Source organism: Delphinapterus leucas, chromosome 20 (assembly GCF_059928025.1).
Source record: "Delphinapterus leucas isolate spDelLeu-1000000601 "Yukka" chromosome 20, BTC_Dleu_Yukka2, whole genome shotgun sequence".
NCBI classification, from domain to species: domain Eukaryota; kingdom Metazoa; phylum Chordata; class Mammalia; order Artiodactyla; family Monodontidae; genus Delphinapterus; species Delphinapterus leucas.
In genome coordinates this window covers 59,155,223-59,172,313 of record NC_143148.1, presented here as the reverse complement: position 1 = coordinate 59,172,313, position 17,091 = coordinate 59,155,223, and the positions used below count along the sequence as shown (strand labels likewise).

The following is a 17,091-nucleotide window of genomic DNA, read 5'->3' as shown; positions in this document are numbered from 1 at the left end:
GGCGCACCCACCCAGCAGAGCGGGCCCGGGCCCGGGAAGGCTTCCGTGGAAGGTTGAGGCCAGCTTGCCCAGAAGCAGCCCTTCACCCCAAGCAGCACTTATCTTCTTGCCGTGCTCGGCCCCCGCACCTCTGGCCGTGTGACCTCACTCGTCAGACTTCTCCCGCCTGACTGCACGCGGATCAGAAGTAGGAAGCTCTCTCCTCGCCTCTGCCCACCAGAGCCTCCCTCTGGTACGGGGCCTGGCAGAGCCCATGGGGGTCCCGGTCACAGGGCTTGGGCAGGCGCTCCGGCTTCAGCATCTTGCTTGCGGCTCCCCGTGGGTGCTGGGGCAGGCGGGCAGGGCTCAAAGCCAGGCTGGATGCCACGGCAGGCCCGCGGGGGCCACAGAGGCCCTCCCGGTACCTGCCTTGTGTGCTCGCGGTGCGAGGCCCAGGCGTACAGCTCCCGCTCTCTTGGCTGCTGCCTTGGGAGGAGGTGGCTGGGAGAGCGTCGGCCCCAACGCAGGCTTCTTTTCCCCGGGGCCGTTGTTATTACAGAGGAAGGAGCCTGCAAGCAGGTGAGACTCCAAGGAAGGTAGTTTGGAATCAAAGAAGTAGAAAAAGATGACAACCCCCGGAAGAAACTTCTCTTTTGCTCTTTGCTCTGCTGTCCTGTCCACGGGGTTATTGCTGAGGACGCCGTTTGAGTGACAGGAAGACAAGCACAGGCTCCACACGGGGAGCTGCCTCTGCTGTGTCACCCCCGTGATCAGAGCGTCCCTTGGGTGGGGCAGTTGCAGGGAGAGGTGGGTGTACGGTGCAGGACTGCGGGTCCCCAGGGAGGGCAGCGGCCAGCGCACCGTTCCCCCTTCTGCCTGCCGGCAGCTGGTTTGCTGAACCGAATGCTCCTGGCACCTGGACGGCCAGCACAGAGCCCTAGGCCTCTGTTCCCTGCATTGCTGGAGCCAAAACAGCAGGGTGACAGCTGTATTCAGGGTCAGCGAGGGCCCTGAGTGGACGTCTGTCTTGCCTGCTCCTGGGTTTGCTGACCTGTTGGTAAGACCCCCTCACTGTCCCCCTTTAGACGGGTTCTGCCTCTGTCTGTCGCTGGTGCCCACCAGCTGGCCCCGTCACTCCTGCAGACACCACACCAGAGCCCCTGGAGGGCTTTGTGGGGTTTGAGTGTGAATAGCTGTGCTGCTTTCTCCCTGCTTCCCAGGAGCAGCTCAGCTGGCTGACGGCGTCGGGCTTAGATAATTTGAGAGGGTTGGTCTAAGGCGGTGGATTCCTTGGGGTTGGACTGCATTGAGCAGAAATCAAGGGAAGCACACAGCGAGCTTGGAGATCCTTGTCGTTCACAGAGTCTTCTGTGGCGTGTTTGTTAGCATGTGACAGTGGTGTTTATCGCAGCGTGACATCCGGTTTTTGTACCAAGTCGGTGCAGGCAGGAAGTCAGTGCTCCGTGACAGTAGAAACGTGCTGGGGGACCACATGCTGGGCGGGGCTGCCGGGGAAACGGCTGCTTTGCTGTCCACACTGGGTAGAGGAGGCCCTCCTGAGGCCTCGCTCAGGCACTGGCCAGGTGACACGAGAGAGACTTGTGCTTAGGGACCCCCCCCCCCCCCCGTGTGGGGATGAGAATGTGACAGTGTGCCTGGAGCTTCCACTGGAGGAGTGTGGCCAGGGAGGGGCAGTAGGTCCTGCCTGGAGGAGCGCGGTGGCTGCAGCTCGGGTGGGCGTGCGATGCCTCTGCTCGCTGCTGTCTTCCCAGGTGTCTTAGGTCAGAAAGCAAAGCTGTGTGGAAGCTGTTGGTCCAGAGCTTAGACCACGGTCACCTGCACTTCTGTGGAAGATCCGTCTGAGGCCAGGCCTGGTCATCAGGGCTCTGAACACAGCCTCCAGTGGAAGCTGAGGCACCGACTGGCGCAGCTGGTGGCCACGGGGCCAGGGCTGAGGTGATCTAGGCTCTGGCCAGCCCAGCCATTCACCTCGGAGCCCCCCGGATGTGTGCCGTCTGGGGCCGAGGAACCGCGCGGTGCAGCCAGGGCCAGGCCGGGTCGGCAGGCTGTGCGGGGGCAGAGCGGGGGCTCTCTCTGATCCTGGACCTGGGTCAGGACCGGGACCAGGGCAGCTCGTGGAGCGCAGGGCCCTGAGCCGAGAACGCAGGAGAGGCGGTTTCCTCCCGGCCTTGGGGCAGGGATGGGGGTGCGGGAAGGGTGTGGAGGTCAGAGAGACTCCAGTCGGAAGGAAAGAGTAACCGCCCCAAGAGACACAAGGCTGTCGAAGTTTCAGAAAGTTAAGATAGGTTTGGAACAACGCTGCTGGGCGGTCCCTCGGCAGAGTGTGCCTCTGCGAGTCGCCTCTGTGTCCTCCGTTGGCTGGCGGAGGGGAGCGGGCGCGAGGTGGGCTCCCGGGTCGGTGAGGGGCTGGCACCCAGTGGGGCAGCGCTGGCGAGGGAAGGGGCGCATTTCAGATCCCTGCTCTCGGAGCTGTGCTGCTCAGGGTCCTGAGACCCTCCAAACACGATAGACCGACGCCGTCAGGTAACATAAACCTGGTTCCGTGAGAAGGAGTTTGTGTGTGTGCATCTCAAAACGTGGGCAATAGAAGGAATCTGCAGTGAAGACACTGACTTACACCGAGATGATGCAGGTTACCAAGCTTTCAGATGGTGACGTTTATTACCAAAAGGAGGGAAAGTTTTCTGTAATCTCGACAGCGTCCCTCACTCGCAGGTAGTGAAGAACGAAGTAGCGGTACGATTTAAACAGTTACATTCGTTAAGGAAAGTTATTTTCATTTGGTAAGTAACTAAGCCATTTTTCCAGCTAAAAGAAGAGAAGAAAGGCAAAGGGTAACGTTTTAACCGCTTCATCAATGAGAAAAATCAGAACACAGTCGACATTGCCTTTTTGTCAGTGTGCAAAACGATTGCCTGTATTAACATTTTATACGCACCAGGACATAAGGAGGGAGAAAAGAAAGTGCAGGTTGAGACTGATGTGTGAGAGAATCCACAGGAGGGCATCTGTGTCAGGTTAGTGGCTTCACCTCTGGAGTGAGGGCTCACCCGCACGGAACGGACCGTGTGGGTTTACTTCAGTCAGGCTGCGTCGGGTGGCATTTCTTTGGAGATGGTGGGTGGTACCCATAAGCAGGGTCCCGCTGGAGGACATTGTCAGGGAAGCACCAGGTCAGCATCAGGGGCTCATGTGCCCACACGTGAGCCACGGCTCTGCAGCGCGGGGCGGACTGCCACACGGCAGGCCCGGCGGTGAGCGCAGGCCACATTGCTGTCACTGGAGCTGGGTTCCCCGAGGCGCCCAGTGGGAAGAGCTGGGGGTCCCAGGGGTGCAGGAGCAGCACGGGGGGAGGCCGTACCCTGCCCCCCTGCATTCATGCCCGTCTCCTCGCCGTACCAGCTCCCAGTGTTGGGAAGCCCTTGCTGGGGCAGTGGAGCGCGGCCCCTCCTGCCCTGTGCCTGCCCTCTGCGGGCTTGGTGTGGGGTGGGAGTCACCCACTGAGCGGCAGTTGGCTGCCTGATGGTCCTGTTGATGGCGCTTAGAGGGGGGCACCCTTGGGCCAGGCCCGTGTCTTGGTCACGGCTGAACACAATACCTGCCGGAAAACCCTCGGTCTGTTCTGTGGTCCACACGCAGGAGGCCCTGGGATATCAGTGTGCTCTGCTCTGAAGGGACCAGGAATTCTCGCGCCTGCCTTGGGTGTGTCAAGCGCTGACCTCTCAGGAGGAGCCTGGTGTCTGAGCGTCCTGGCAGGCGTGGAGTGAGTTACTGAAATGGGCTGAACGAGGAACCGCCAGGCGGTGGAGGGCAGGGTCCAGCCGAGGCCCGTCTCGGCCACTCCTTGGGGCCTCCAGGCAGCGGCTGCACACTGGAGACCTGCACCCACCTGTGACAGGACGGGAAGGGTGTGCACACGTGATAGCCGTGTGAGCCCCAGCGTACCGTGAGAGGTGTGTGTTGGGGGCAGCGAGGTGGGCGCGAGAGGGCTGCTGCCCCAGATCCAGGCCTGGGCCTGCTCACCCAGGCTCGCCCGGGGCTGGCTGCGTCCACACTGTGATCCACCCCCGGGGGTGCCTGCTTCCCTGAGGTGGGGGACGATCTGGAACAAAATGTGTTGCCCGTTTGCATCCCAGGCTCTTCCACGTTGGGGTGGAAGCGGACTCCAGAAGCTCCGTCTGTGCTAACGCACGCGCCGTGTCTGGGGAGCGTTAGGCATTGCTTCCGTCGCCCTCGGGTGTCCGCCTGCTTTGGGCCCCCCCGTGCGGCCGCCTCCTTCCTGCTGGTCCCCTGGGCGCCTGGCAGCCCCTGCTGGAGGACGGGCCCCAGCATCTCGGTGCCCGGCGCCTCGTACCCACCCTGGAGGGTGGTCCACGTCCTTGAGGTCACGTTGTCCGGGCTCGCGGGCGTGCTGTACAGGAGCGGCTTCGTTCTGTGGTCTTACACGAAGGCAGCTGCACTTTTTCTTCTTTTAAGGCTGCGTTAGTGACACTAGTTGGCACTTGGGGCCGGTGGTTTTTCAGTGTTTGCTTCCTGCCCGTTTCCTGACACCTGGACAGCCCTGGGCAGGAGAGCGAGACTGACCAGGCCCCGAGCCCGGCACCCCCCTCACTCCTGCGCCCTCATCTGGACTCTTGAGCCTCCTCCTTCGCTGACCAGCAGCAAATCCTCGTCCCTGGAAAGATCAACAGTGACTGTCGTGGTGCTGACTCGATGTCACGACGGGACAAGCTGGATGCCGTCCGTGGGTGGGCGGCCCACGTGGCAGTGAGAAGAGAGGTCGTGACGTCTGGGAGGCACCTTCACGGTAAATTTCTGAGACGAAAGGCGTGGAGCGTTGGAGACGAGACCTGTAAGGCTGAGCTGAGCTCGGTCCAGAGTGGGTGGGCCTCCCCCCAGGACGCCTGGAGGACCCAGGGGGGTGGTACCCAAGCTAAGAAAAGGGTGAAAACCAGACACAGTTCATTTCATTCACTTTCCTGAATGTTCGTCTGCTCCAGCGGTCCAGAGCGTCTTGGGCTTGTTGCCTGGGTCTCTCCCCTGGGCTCGGGAACGCCCTTTGGTTTTTAAATGGGGCGGCTGTATAACTTCCTGTCCAAAGTGGGGCTCTTGAGATGAAAGGGAGCACTCTGATGGCCAGGCTGGGCGTTGGATGTTTGCCGGGCCCGGCGGGAGTCTGTGGGACCCGCACCGCGTTCTCCGTGCAGCCCGGGGGAGCCGTGGTCTTCGTGCGTGTAGGAGAGTGCCTGTCATCCTCCCACGCCCCACCCAGAGGGCGTCTAACAGAGAAATGGGCTTATGGCTGTTAGACGGGGTGTGGGAAGTCCTTGTGTTTGGAGCCCTCTCCGCCCTCCCCTGGAGTGGCTTCAGCCGCGGGCATTGTGTTCTCGTGGCCATGCTGAGCTTTTCTGCATGGGCACCGTCTTCCTCGTCAGTCGTTTGGGTGCAGGTGTCGCATACCCTGTGCAGCGTCCTCTCCCGCTCTCGCAGGTGAGGTGCGGGTGCAGCTTCCCAGGCTGGGGGTGGGGGATGGCTGGGCGGCGGGGGGTGGCCTGTCCCCCCGCTCCCCGGCTCAGCTCAGGTAACTCAGTTTCTCTGCCTCTGGTTTTCACATCTCGAGCACAGAAGCAGCTGTTAGGAGAGAAGATGACTCTCATGGGGTTGCTCTGGGATTAATTAAAACCTGTCAGCGCTCCGCGCCACTAGGGCCTCGCGACAGCATCTGTTCTTGCCCTGTCCCGCGTGTCCACCAGGAAGGCGTCCGGCCAGAAGCGGGGTCAGCCAGCCTGGCCCAGAGGGGTTCACGGGCGCGCCTGCCGGTAACCCTGGCCTCCGGCAGGTAGGAAAGACTGGCCAGGCTGAGCGAAAGCTTTAGGCCTGTGTGCAGGGCAGCCTGCTCTGGAAACCAGGTAAAAACTAGCTTTTAGGGCCTCTCAGACCCAGTACATCGTGGTCTCGGTGGAATCCACTCGGAATTCACCCAGGTGTAGGGAAGTGGCAGTAAGGTGGGTGCTGCTCTGGTTTTCAGTTGTGTTACTGGCAGCCAGACAAATGGTGGGACGCTGGCCAGCCCTGAGCCCCCAGCCCTGAAACCACTGCTTGCCTCGAGTGATGGGCATTTGTGCTGTTGCTTTTCTGTGTAGCTACGTTACCTCACGGTGTGTGCTCACGTGTGAGGATGCAACCTGCCTGTGTAGGTACCATTTTGTGTTGCAGTTACTGGAATGCACAGAAGTCTTTCTAATCTTCACAGCGCGTTGCAGACAGAATCACAAGCCACACACCCAGCACGGACGACGCAGAGAGCTGCGAGGAGCAGGCATGTTTATTTGGTTCACTCCAGGGCTGCGGCAACCACGCAGTTGTAAAAAAGGAACGGGAAGTAAGATGTACAAAAACATGGAATACCCCTTTAGAAAGTATCATCATGAGAGACGTATTTCCTGTGGATCCTCCCTCCCTCTCCTGTGTCCCCACTCCCTGAAAGGAGACCCCCCAAACGCAACCAAACTGTGAGAAGGGTCGGGGGGTGAGTATGTAACAGAAAAAAAAACTGAATTTAACGGGAACATGCTCTAATCTTTAGTTTATTTCTGGTTAAAAATATAGCAATCCAGTGCAGTGTAGTAAAGAAATCTGCTCGAAAGGTAGCAGAGAAACAGCTGAACATAAGCAAAGCAAGGCAGGGTCCACGGACGGCCGTGCCCAGGACCTTCCCAGGCGTGGGTGCAGGGGCCCCGTCTGGACGTGCCCGGGCCCCACAGACACATCCATGCACGTGGCCGGGGCTGCTCCATGGCTGGGACCACGGGGCATCCAGACAGTCCGGGACCTTATTCTTTTGTTTGGACGGTGGGACAACGCTGGCAGGAAGGGCAGACACACCAGGAACCTGGTTTTGTTGGATTGAAACAAGGTATGTTGCATATTTTGGAGATGGATATGTCATGATTTCTCAGGAATTGTCAAGCCACCGGGTTTCAAACACATTCCTGTCCTGGCACCCGACCAGCTCCCGAGTATGGGTGAGGCATCTGGAAGAAATATGCATATCTGTGAGGGAAGTCGAGGCAGGCACAGGACAAGAATGTGAAAACCCGTGGGCTCAGTGACACACTGAGAGGACGACATCGTGTGAGGGCCGTCGGGGCCGCGGACATCTGACAGCCTGGAAGCACAGCCTGCATCCGCAGTGCAGAAACGCCGCGTGCTCTGAGCCCAGGCCCGACGGCAGGCTGTCCAGTGAGGCCCTCCCCATGCCCGCAGTGCTCCCTGGCCCTGGTGCCAGCCCCCTGGATGCCCACAGCACAGCAGCCCTGGGGTCTGGGGTTGGGGTGGGGGAGACAGTGGGGAAAAGAAGGACTTTGCCTTAAGACTCAGTGTCGGGGCTGCAGGAGGGCCGGGTTGTGGTCGTTTCATGGGCAGAAGAGAAAGCAGGTCTCTGCTTCCCTAAGGAAGTAAGTGTGCAGCACAGATGAAAAAGGCCCAGGCCACTACCAGCTGGAGCGGGCGCCCTCTCCCGTGCCTCACGCCAGGGCTTGCCACCCACTAGCCGTCGGACGCTCCAGGGGCTCTGCCTCTGGTTGCCTCCTTTTCCACGTCCCAGACGGGGGTGTGATGATGGTGGTGACTGTATTTTTTGCCATTGATTTGCCGGGATCCCTTCTCTTTCCACGTCAAGCTGGAGGGTCGGCGTGCTGGCCTCCTTCTGCCATGCCACACAGCAGAGTGTTATACAAGCAAAGAATTTTGGCTAAAATCCAAAAAACATGACCCAGAAAAAAAGGCAAACTGTGAGTAATACCCAATCACGTGGTTCTGTGAGAAGACCAGGAAGTTGTCGTTGGGTGTCCGAGCTACGAGCCTTCCCTTCTGTCGTTCTGCTTTTAATGTCCCCCGTTTGTACACCAGCTGCTTTTGCTAATGCGACAATCTCCTCAGATGAAAAAGTTAATAAACAAAATGGCGACTCCGATGTTTAGCAAGATCACCATGGCCACCAGGATAGGCGCCGAGCCCTGGAACAGAAGCAGAAGAGGAGGTGAGCCCCAGGCCACACCCCCTCCTCCTGAGCGAAACTAGGGCTTCCCAGAGGGTCGGGGGAACGCAAGGCTCAGGCAGTGGTCAGAGGCTCCCACGAGCTTCTGTGTGGAGTCCTTGAGGCTTTGACCCCTTCAGACCTGCACGCCTGGGTCCCAGCATAACCACCTGAGCTCTGCACACCTGGGACGCCAGGTGAGCCCTCTCGGTTCAGTGAACAACTGCCCAGGAGCTGCGCAGCCGCCGGGAGCCCCTTGCTCTCCTGGGGCACGAGCCCACCTGGCCCTTGGACCACAGCCTCTCCCCCACCCCGAACCCGCTGTCCTTGAGCCTCTGCGGTGACGGTGCCGAGGCCACGGTGCTGGACAAGGATGAGGGGCACCAGCTGTCCCGACCACCCTGGGCCTCTGCTGGAAGCCCCCTCCCGTGGAACCACTCAGCGGTGAGTACATGCCCGGCTGGAGGTGGCCACGTGCTCGTGCCGCTGCCCGCAGCAGCGTTGTTTTAAAGCACCCAAGACGCGCTTGAAGAGGTCTTAAAGCCACAACACGGTTCAGCGAGCTAAATATAGAACCCCTTCCTGCATCTCCCACCCTGCCCATCATTCGGCTTCCTAAAATACCCACGTGCGCGCACACACCACACGCGTTTCTGGAATAGAGCTGGTATCTAGGTCCCAGCGGGAGCACCTGGGTTCAGAGAGGGCAGGCGCGTCACAGGAGCTAGCCCGCCTCCCAGACGGATGCTCACAGTGGCCTCGAGGGCCACCTTCCAACAGAAAGTTTCTCGGCCCCGGGGTCCGCCTGGCAGGTGCTGAGTCCCAGAGGGCCCCGTGGGGATGCCCCGCAAGGCAGGCCCTCTGGTTTCCTCGTGTTCAAATGGGGCCGAGCACGCTGTGCCCCACCAGCGGGTGAGGGGCCTGATGGCCGTTAGCACAGGGCGTCAGCGCTGGGCCGTGGGGCTGAGAAGGCATTTCACGGGCCATTCCCGCTGCCATTCGGTCCAGGGAGTGGGGAGTGCTTATGGGTGGGAGCCGGTAGGCCAGGGGTCAGGAGGTGTCCCCTGGGTGCAAGAGCCCCAGCCCTCAGCCTGGCCCAGGATCTCTGTTCTTTCCTCAACACCACCCGCCCTCCATGGGAGGAGTGCGCCAAGGGCGGGTCTCACCCACGAGGCGAGTCACGGCCCCACCCCGCGCGTCTGATCCCACAGGCCTGGGGGACTCTGTCCCTCTCGCCCACATGGGAGCCAGACCCGCGTGTGTCCTGCCGGCTCTGGCCTCTGTGTTTCCCTCCAGGACGCAGGACGTTCCTCCAAGGTGAGGACCATCCTGATCAGCAGGAGGAGGTCTGGGGGCAAGGGCGGGGTCCCATGCTGCCCCGTTTCCTTTGGGGAGCTTCCAAAACCACCCAAGTGCCCTTGCTGAAAGGATGGCGCCTGGGAGTAGCCCTCACAGGGACCCGTCCAAGGCAGTACAGCCCGCACCCGTGTGGGCTTCCTACAGAGGAGGGTCCTGAGAGCTGGAGGGTCGGGGAAGACCCAGGGGGCCAGGCTCTCAGGCCCCAGACCGCTAGCGTCCACTCACCGTGCTGGCCTTGAGCTCATCCCCGTTCTCCTCGTCTGATTCCAGCGCCACCGGTGAGGACCTCTGGGGCGGAGAGAAGGTCAAGTCCCAGCGCAGCAGCCGGGGTTCCGCCCGGTCCCCCAGCCGCAGGCTCTCCAGCCTCTGAACCGCGGGCTCCGCGCACAAGGCCGGCCTGGCATGCTCCTTGTTCTGGGACTTGGACCGCAGTCTCTGGGCCCCGAAGCCCCGGTCGTCGGTGCCCCCCTTGCTGTAGCGTCTTTTCGGGGGGTGCACCTCCTGCGTGTACGAGTCAATCCTCAGCAGGGGCTTCATCTCCATCTCGTAGTTGCTCAGCTTCTCCTCGTCCAGCTCCAGCAGCTTGGTGCTCCCCGGGCCGGGGTTGCCGGCCCGGTGGTGGGAAGTCCAGGAGAATGTGGTGGGGGACCCCGTCCGCCGCTCCCGGGGCTTGGGGTTGCTGGGCTGCCTGTGGCCTGGGCCCCGGGCCCGGAAGGCTTCCGCGGGCTGGCCACTGCGGAGGGCGCCGCTGCGGACGCCCCTGGAGCCCCCAGCCTTCTCCTCTCCCCAGCTGTTCCGGGCGCAGTCCCCTCCCCGGCCCTCCAGGAGCATCTGGATGTCCCCACCCCGCTCCTCGTCCACCGAGACCTGCCGGGAGAAGTGGGCCACCTTGTTCCTCGAGGCGGGGGCCGGTGGAGGGGTGGCCGTGGGGCTGGCGGGGAAGCTCTGCAGGGGGCTGTCGTCGGGGGTGGTGCCCTTGCGGTACAGCTCTGGGCTCTCCTGCTGTAAGGGTGTCCCGGCAGAGATGACCTCGATGTCGTCACTGGAACGCTGCCGCTTCGGCCGCTGGTACTCGAGCCCTGGATCAGGGACGAGATGGGGAGCACAGAGGCGGGTTACTTGGGTGTTCTGTGTGGAGGCCCAGTCTCACCTGAGGATGGCAGGGGACCAGGACTGGGTTATGGTGGCAGGTAGCCAGGGCCCTCGCTGCCCACCAGCGGGCTATGGGGCGAAGGAAGTGGGAGGGCAGTGTTCCCAAAGCCCCTAATAGACCCTCCAATTCCCCTCTGTGGGCACTTCAAGGATGACCAGATTGGGACGGGCAGGGTGGACAGTTCTGGTCCATGCCCCCGGCTGCAGGGGTGACCCAAGGCCCGAGAACGTGCTGGCCTGGCCTGCTCGGGGATTCTGAGGTCCCACGCCCGCGGACCCCTCCTGACGATAAGAAAAACATCTCGTGCTAGGTGACCTTCTACAAGGCAGGACATGGAGTGTTTGTGGCTGAATTCGAACGCTTCTGTTCCCTATCTTGGGTCCTGTGGTTCTCAAGGCTGCGCCAAAGCCCAGGGATCCTACCAGCAGGGCCAAGAACTGCAGGCTCTGGGAGGAGAGCTCAGGGCGTGGTCCCGGGACACACTCCACCCCCAACCTCGCGAGGCTTCCACTCGCTCTGGGAAGCCTGACCCAGGTGGGGCGGCGCGTCGGGCTGGGAGGATCGCGGCCTCAGCGGGCCTCTTGGATCAATGACGTCCCTGCTCCAGCCTCCCTGCCACCCTCAGGCCCGTCCCCCAAGGGGGGACGAGGGCCTCGGGTCTGGCTGACTCTCGGTGGCTTCTAGCTCCTTCCAGCCCCACCCCTTGGACAGGCAGGAGGCCCGCCCCCCAGTGTCCCAGAGCTGTGCTGACCGACTTGGCCACTGCCAGTCACGCGTGGCTGCTGATGGATCGGGTGAGACGAGGTGAAGCTAAGGATGGATGCAGACCTGTGGCCGCAGTCCCGGCCTGGCGGGCAGCAGCCTCGTCAGACAGAGCAGTCACACAGGTTCTAGCATAACCCTAGGGGGAGGAGTGCACACACAGTCTCGGGGGAGAAGCAGACGGAGGGAGGCAGTGGGCTGATGGCGGCTGCGGGGCGGAACCGTCGGATGTGCCTTGGGACACCCCCCCCCCTCGGCTGCCCTGCCCCCAGCGGCACCGGAACTCACCGTTTTCCCTGTGCTGGAAGGAAGGGGAGAACTCTTTGGCAGTGATCCTGGCGATGCGCGCTTCCTCCTGGGCCTTCTGAGCCGCGGTGAGGGCCGCCTCGGCCTTGGCCCGGGAGTGGGAGGTCCTGGGCAGGAGAGACAGGGAGGGCGGTGAAGGCACGGGGTGGGGGGTGGCTGCAGCAGAGGGGCCGGGACAGGATGCCCGAGACCTCACTCACTCGGCAAACGTCCCCGGGCACCGCCCAGGCCAGGGTGCCCGCCAGCTGTTCTGAGCATGGAGCAGACCGCCCCCGAGCGAGAGCAGGACCTGCCTAGCCTGGGCTGTCTTCATCCGGGGTGAGCCCAGGTCCTGCCGCCAGGAGGCTCCCTCCGTCCCCTGGCCTGGCTACAGGCTAGAGACCGCAACCCGTGACTGACTCATCTCTGAACCTCCGGGGGCGGGCAGGTGCTCCATGTGGACCCGACCAGAGATGACCGTCTGGGGGCGGCTGTGTCTCCCCCCCCACTGTGGGCAGAGCGGGCCACCCTCCAGGGTGAGCAACTGGCCAGCCTCGGGCAGGAAGGGGAGGGCTCGACGGCAGGACCAGCCCGCCCTCAGAAGAGGGCGCAGGGCACGAGGAGTACGGCGCGCACGGCCCGCCCTGGCCTGCCCAGCCTCCTGCCGTCCTGTGTGAAGGGGCCTCGCTCGTCCCAGCGCCCTGCACCTGGGCCCCCGGCCAAGCAGTTCTTCAGCCCAACCCTGTCCCCTGGAAGCTGGTGTCACCAGTCCGGTGTGCGTGGTGAAGTCTGAGCCCTGGTCTGCGAGTCTGTGGCCCGGGATGAGGCCCGACGCCGCTTAGCAGCTGTGGGGGCGATGGACAGAGCCAGTGGTGGCACTGCTCTTGGGCGGGGCACACCCCCGGGTGGACACGGGGCCGCGAATCCAAATGAGCCGATGACACCGCCCTGACGCTTCCAGCAGCACAACCTCCCGCCGGGCGCTCAGCTGCCCCTCCCCAGCTGAGTCCGTGTGAGGCCCTTCAGGGGGCAGGACTGGGTGCCCGAAGCACCCGGACGGGTCGACCTGGTTCTCTTCCCGCAGGGCGGCTTCCGCAGCCGAGAGGCGCTCTGTCACGGCACGGCCCTAGCTCGGCCCAGAACCAGCTCGTGGGCCCGAGCTCGCCTCTGCTGGATGATGTGGCTTTTCCAGAACGTGCCATGGGTTTGGCTTTGGTAGTAACGGTTTATTGAGATGTAACTCACAGAGCATACAGCTCACCCCTCTCAAGCATACAATTCAGGGGGTTTTAGTCTGTTCGCGGAGCTGTACAGCCATCACCCTCGCCGATTTTAGAACTTTCCATCACCCCCAAAGGACCCCATTACCTTTATTAATCACCCCCATTTCCCCCAAAGCCTCCCCACCAGCCCTAGGCAATCAGTAGAGCTGCCTGTTGTGGACATTTCATGCACGACTGAGTTGACTGGGGTGAAATGCACATCACAAGGTGCACCACCTGGGAGGTCCCCGGTCAGAGGCATCCAGCACGTCCACAGGCCATGCAGCCACCACCTCTGTCTAGTTCTCACACTTCCCACCACCCCAGAAAGAGCCCCATCCCCAGGGCAGTCACTCCCGCCTGCACCCCCAGCACCAGGGGTCTGAGCCACAATTCAGCGCTGACAAAGCCCCTCCCATTGCTGCACGGAGACGGCGCCCACCCCGCTTCCCAGCCACACGGCGGTGCCAGTCCCGGAGCTGCTCCTGGGGTCTGAGCCGAGTGCCCTGCCACGCTGTGCTGTCTGATCCCGGGGACCCGGGGTCGTCGGCTGGTAGATGAGCATCACGGCTGACCAGACGGGGCGTCCCCAAAGCTGGTGACATCCACCCTGAGCCTCCAGCAGGCCCTCGGAGACCGTGTCTGGGACGGGCCCAGCCCTCGGGATGCAGTGTGCTTCCGTCACAGACAACGGAACCCCGAGAAGTAAACGTGTCAGGGCCGTGCACCTAGCGGTGGAGGCACCCCGAGTGAGGAGGCTGTGAGGACGGGAGGTCCGGGGAGGCTGAGGGGGACAGGGCTGTCGCGTCCCCAGCACACCCGTCATCAGAGCAGTTGTCTGGTAGCCCTAAGAGTGGCACGGAACAGAGGAAAGGGACGAAATAGGTGGTTCGATAGTTAATCCCACAGGGGATTTTAAGTAAAGAGAAAAGCATGGGAGACCCTGTGAGTTAATGATCACTCAAGAAAGCAGGTTTGCTTAGCAACAAAACCACGCAACAGGAGCATGAGACATGCCCCCAAACAGTAACACAGTGGCGCCACGAGACCCACATCCTGCCCAGTGAGCTCAGTAAGTTAATGATTCCGAGGACACGCTCCTCTGTGTGCGCCAAAGACGAAAATATAAGGAAAAGGCGACGTTATACTAAAACCTGAGATGATTTACCATTTTTAGTGTATACGCTACCACCTTTTTGCTCATTTTCATTGTGCCGTGACAGTCCCGGCTTGACCATGTAGAGATGAGGAAACTCCCCTGCCGGACGTGGGAGAGGATGGGACTGTGACATCAAGAATGAGGAGGAAGGTGGTCTTCACCCTCCCTGCCGCCTCCCTCACTTTTCCTTTGATTATAAAACTAGCCCACTGAGTTCTGGGTACAGCACCCTCTCGCCCGCCCGCCCGCAAGCCTCACAAGTGTCTTATTCTAATAAATCACTTCCTATCTATCGCTTTGCCTCTCGTTGAATTCTTTCTGCCCTGAGACATAAAAAACGAGCTGCTCAGAGCCCCCTCCGAAACGCCACCTCGCGGTCTCAAGAGCAGGCCGACGCGTGCACTGACAGCGGAGTATCTTAAGGTCAGGCGGGAGGATGGAAGCCAGGGGTGAGTACAGAGTGGGTGCTGGAGGGCCCAGGGCACCAGGAGGGCTCTGAGCTCCCCAGGGGCCAAGGCAAGCACGGAACGGCGTTGATGCCATTCAGGGCACTTGCCAGACAAAATCAAACCCTTGGCTCAGGAGAGAGGTGGCCGGGCCGGGCTCTGGGCGTGGATGAAGTTTCTGGGCCTCAAAGTTTCGGGGGCGGGGTGGGGGGGCTTCCCGTAAAGACCCCCAGTGCAGGACGTGGGGCCCTGCAGGGTGAGTTCAGTGCCAAATGCAAAAGGCTGGAACGACCCAGAGACCAGCACCGTGGGCCTGGGAGGGGCCAGCGCAGCTCCATGTAGGTTGGGTGGCTTGGGGCCGACACCCCTTCCCACCCCCCTACACCCCCGGGAGCGTTCCCTGGCGCCTGCTAACAGCAGGTCCCTACACCTGACAGTTACTGTTCCGAAAGCGCAAGTGCTGATGGTTGTGGAGCCCAGATGGGGCTCTGGACCAAGAGGTAGGAAGGACCGACCCCCGCAAAGGGATGGGGTGGCAGGAACGCGACCGGCAGAGGCGGGGCCGGACTGCAGGGACGCTGGGGGGCCGGCGGGTAGTCGGAGCCTTCAGAGCGACGGCCAAGTGCAGCGTGCCGGACGGAGGGACGGGGACGGGGACGGGGACGTGAGCGAGGGTCTGTGTGCTTTGAAGTAGTGGGTTTGATGGCTCCTCGCTCAGAGAACATTCCCTAAATAAGCGCCCATCTCGAAGAACCCAGCTTAAATCCCTTCAAAGGTCAGGCTAACAGGCATCGTTCCAGCGCATTTCTGCACACACGTCCCAATGGCACGCATGTAAACACGTGTGCCGTCCCCTCTGTCCCTGATGGACACGTGGCTCAGACACAGCAGTCTCTCCAGGGAGGGGTTCGTCCAAAAGGCCGACAGAGGCCCAGCTTTCACAGCACGTGCTTCCCTGTTTGTCCCGAACCCTCGGAAATAAAAACAAAGGCGCCTCCTGCCCAGCTGACTGCCCTGGACGGGGCTGGTCTGCTCCTAGGGAGGCCCTGCTGGACAGTGAGAGCCGGGTCGCCGCCCTCAGATGGCTGCGTGGACGCCTGACTTGGGCCCGGTCCTCAAAGCCAGCGTGGTGGGTGTGGCCGAGCCCCAATCCCCAGATCTGGTTCCCATTTGGTCGACCGTTGGCTCCCAGAGAGGAGGGCCCGCTGCGCCCGCCTGCTCGGGACGCCCCCTCATACACACACGTGCACGCACACACACACACACACACAGCCCGAGGGATCGAAGGGGCCACGATCTGGTTCCCGCAGCTTTGCTTAGTAAAAACACACGGCCGTTAATTCCCCAACATCATACGTATATTTACACATACACGTTCACACGTATATAAAAAGAACATGCTGCGGCAACCCTGAAATAAAATTAAATCAAGGCGACTGCATTTAATAGAGAAGAAACCTCCCGAGGCATCGCGAACGCTCCCCTGAAGTGAGACTTGCAGGACTCGGCCGGCAGCCAGGTAACGGCTCCCCTGGGCACCGGTCCCTCCGGGGACACCGAGGAGGGTCGGGCCAGCGTTGTGAGCCGGCCTGCGAGCCCCCGGCCCCCACCTCCTGACGGCAGCTCCACCGGCGTGCCCGGCAGTGCCTGCACCCCCGGTTCCCCGAGAGGAGGGCCCTGCGTTCCTGCCGACCAGGGGGCAAGGCGGGCAGGGCCCCCTCCAACGTGGGACACCATCTCCCATAGACGGCGCAGGGGACGGATAGCCAACCACAGGGCTGCACGAGACAAAGCCACAGGCGTGTCAGATGGTTGGACGGGTGGGCTGTGCGGTGACCTGCCTGTGTCCCTCCCAAACTTTGTCCATCCGGGAACCGGGGAGTGTGACCTTATTTGGCAACGGGTGTGATAAAACCCTAGATGGCCTCGCCCCTCCAAGTGTCTGACTCGGCAGGTCTGGGGCGGAGCCCGGGAACCTGCATTCCTAGCACCCCTGGGTGAAGCTGCTGGTGGTCTGGGGGCCCCACTCGGAGAACCACTGCAGGAAAGTGGGAGCCTAGGTCTTTCCTGGCCGCTCCTGCCCAGCGGCTACTGCACATCTGCAGCCAGCCCCGCACTCTGCCGACACGCGGTGAACCCAGTCAACGCGCTCCTGCACCCGGATCGAGGTGTGCCCGCCCGCAGTGCCGCCCCGGGCCCTCCAGCTCTCCTCTGCCCCAGTCGGGGCGTGCCGTCCCACTCGTGGCCGCCACCTTCCCTGACCCAATCCACACTTGACCTTCTCTCCTCGCCCCGTTCCTTGTTTCTCCTCCAACCTGAGCCCACTCCTCCAGCCGGGTCTGTGATACCCCATCCTGGTTTTCAGGGGACGCAGCCTCCAGGCAGCTGTCACCAGTGCTGGTCACCAAGGGGCTAAAACAGTCCCTGGGATCTCCGAAGAGAGGCCCCCTTCCCGCCCATTCACGTCCAGATTCAATTCAGCACTTGCTGAGCGCCTACTGTGTGCATGCTGGGACGCCCGGGGTTAGGAGTTGTCACATGCTGCGTCATGACACCTGTTGGCGGCCAACAGTCCGGCTCGTTTCCACGTCCGTGACGACCCTGAGGTCGGTGTGGGGATCGCTTCT

At 62.0% G+C, this 17,091-nt stretch overlaps 2 protein-coding genes across 6 annotated transcripts in view; one reads left to right on the top strand and one right to left on the bottom strand.

The window, feature by feature from the left end:
• KLHDC4 (kelch domain containing 4) overlaps positions 1-14,312 on the top strand; it is a 70,740-nt gene extending 56,428 nt beyond the window's left edge. Inside the window, exons 12-13 of one of the 3 annotated variants that reach the window (XR_016391053.1) lie at positions 6,254-8,041; positions 8,236-14,312. Coding sequence is in view for 1 of the 3 variants with exons in the window: in XM_089903390.1 (XP_089759516.1) it covers positions 6,254-6,516 (263 nt within the window). In the remaining 2 variants the exon portion in view is untranslated. Of the gene's footprint in view, positions 1-6,253 lie in introns of all 3 variants that reach the window. The other 2 variants (XR_016391052.1, XM_089903390.1) reach the window with 2 other exon arrangements.
• LOC111179411 (junctophilin-3) lies at positions 1,102-12,572 on the bottom strand. Of its 3 annotated transcripts, none has more exons than XR_016391055.1 (5): positions 11,819-12,572; positions 11,601-11,725; positions 9,623-10,476; positions 7,805-8,018; positions 1,102-7,034 (listed from the first exon to the last, which is right to left on the bottom strand). XR_016391055.1 is itself a non-coding variant. In XM_089903393.1 (4 exons), exons 1-4 carry the CDS (start codon positions 11,929-11,931, stop codon positions 7,938-7,940), a joined length of 1,173 nt encoding a protein of 390 aa, XP_089759519.1. In that variant the 5' UTR covers positions 11,932-12,572; the 3' UTR covers positions 7,408-7,937. The 3 variants fall into 3 exon arrangements, 1 of the variants encoding a protein (XP_089759519.1); XR_016391054.1 differs by lacking the exon at positions 1,102-7,034 and adding an exon at positions 7,408-7,708; XM_089903393.1 differs by lacking the exon at positions 1,102-7,034 and having other exon boundaries at positions 7,408-8,018.
• Positions 14,313-17,091: the final 2,779 nt, after the last annotated feature.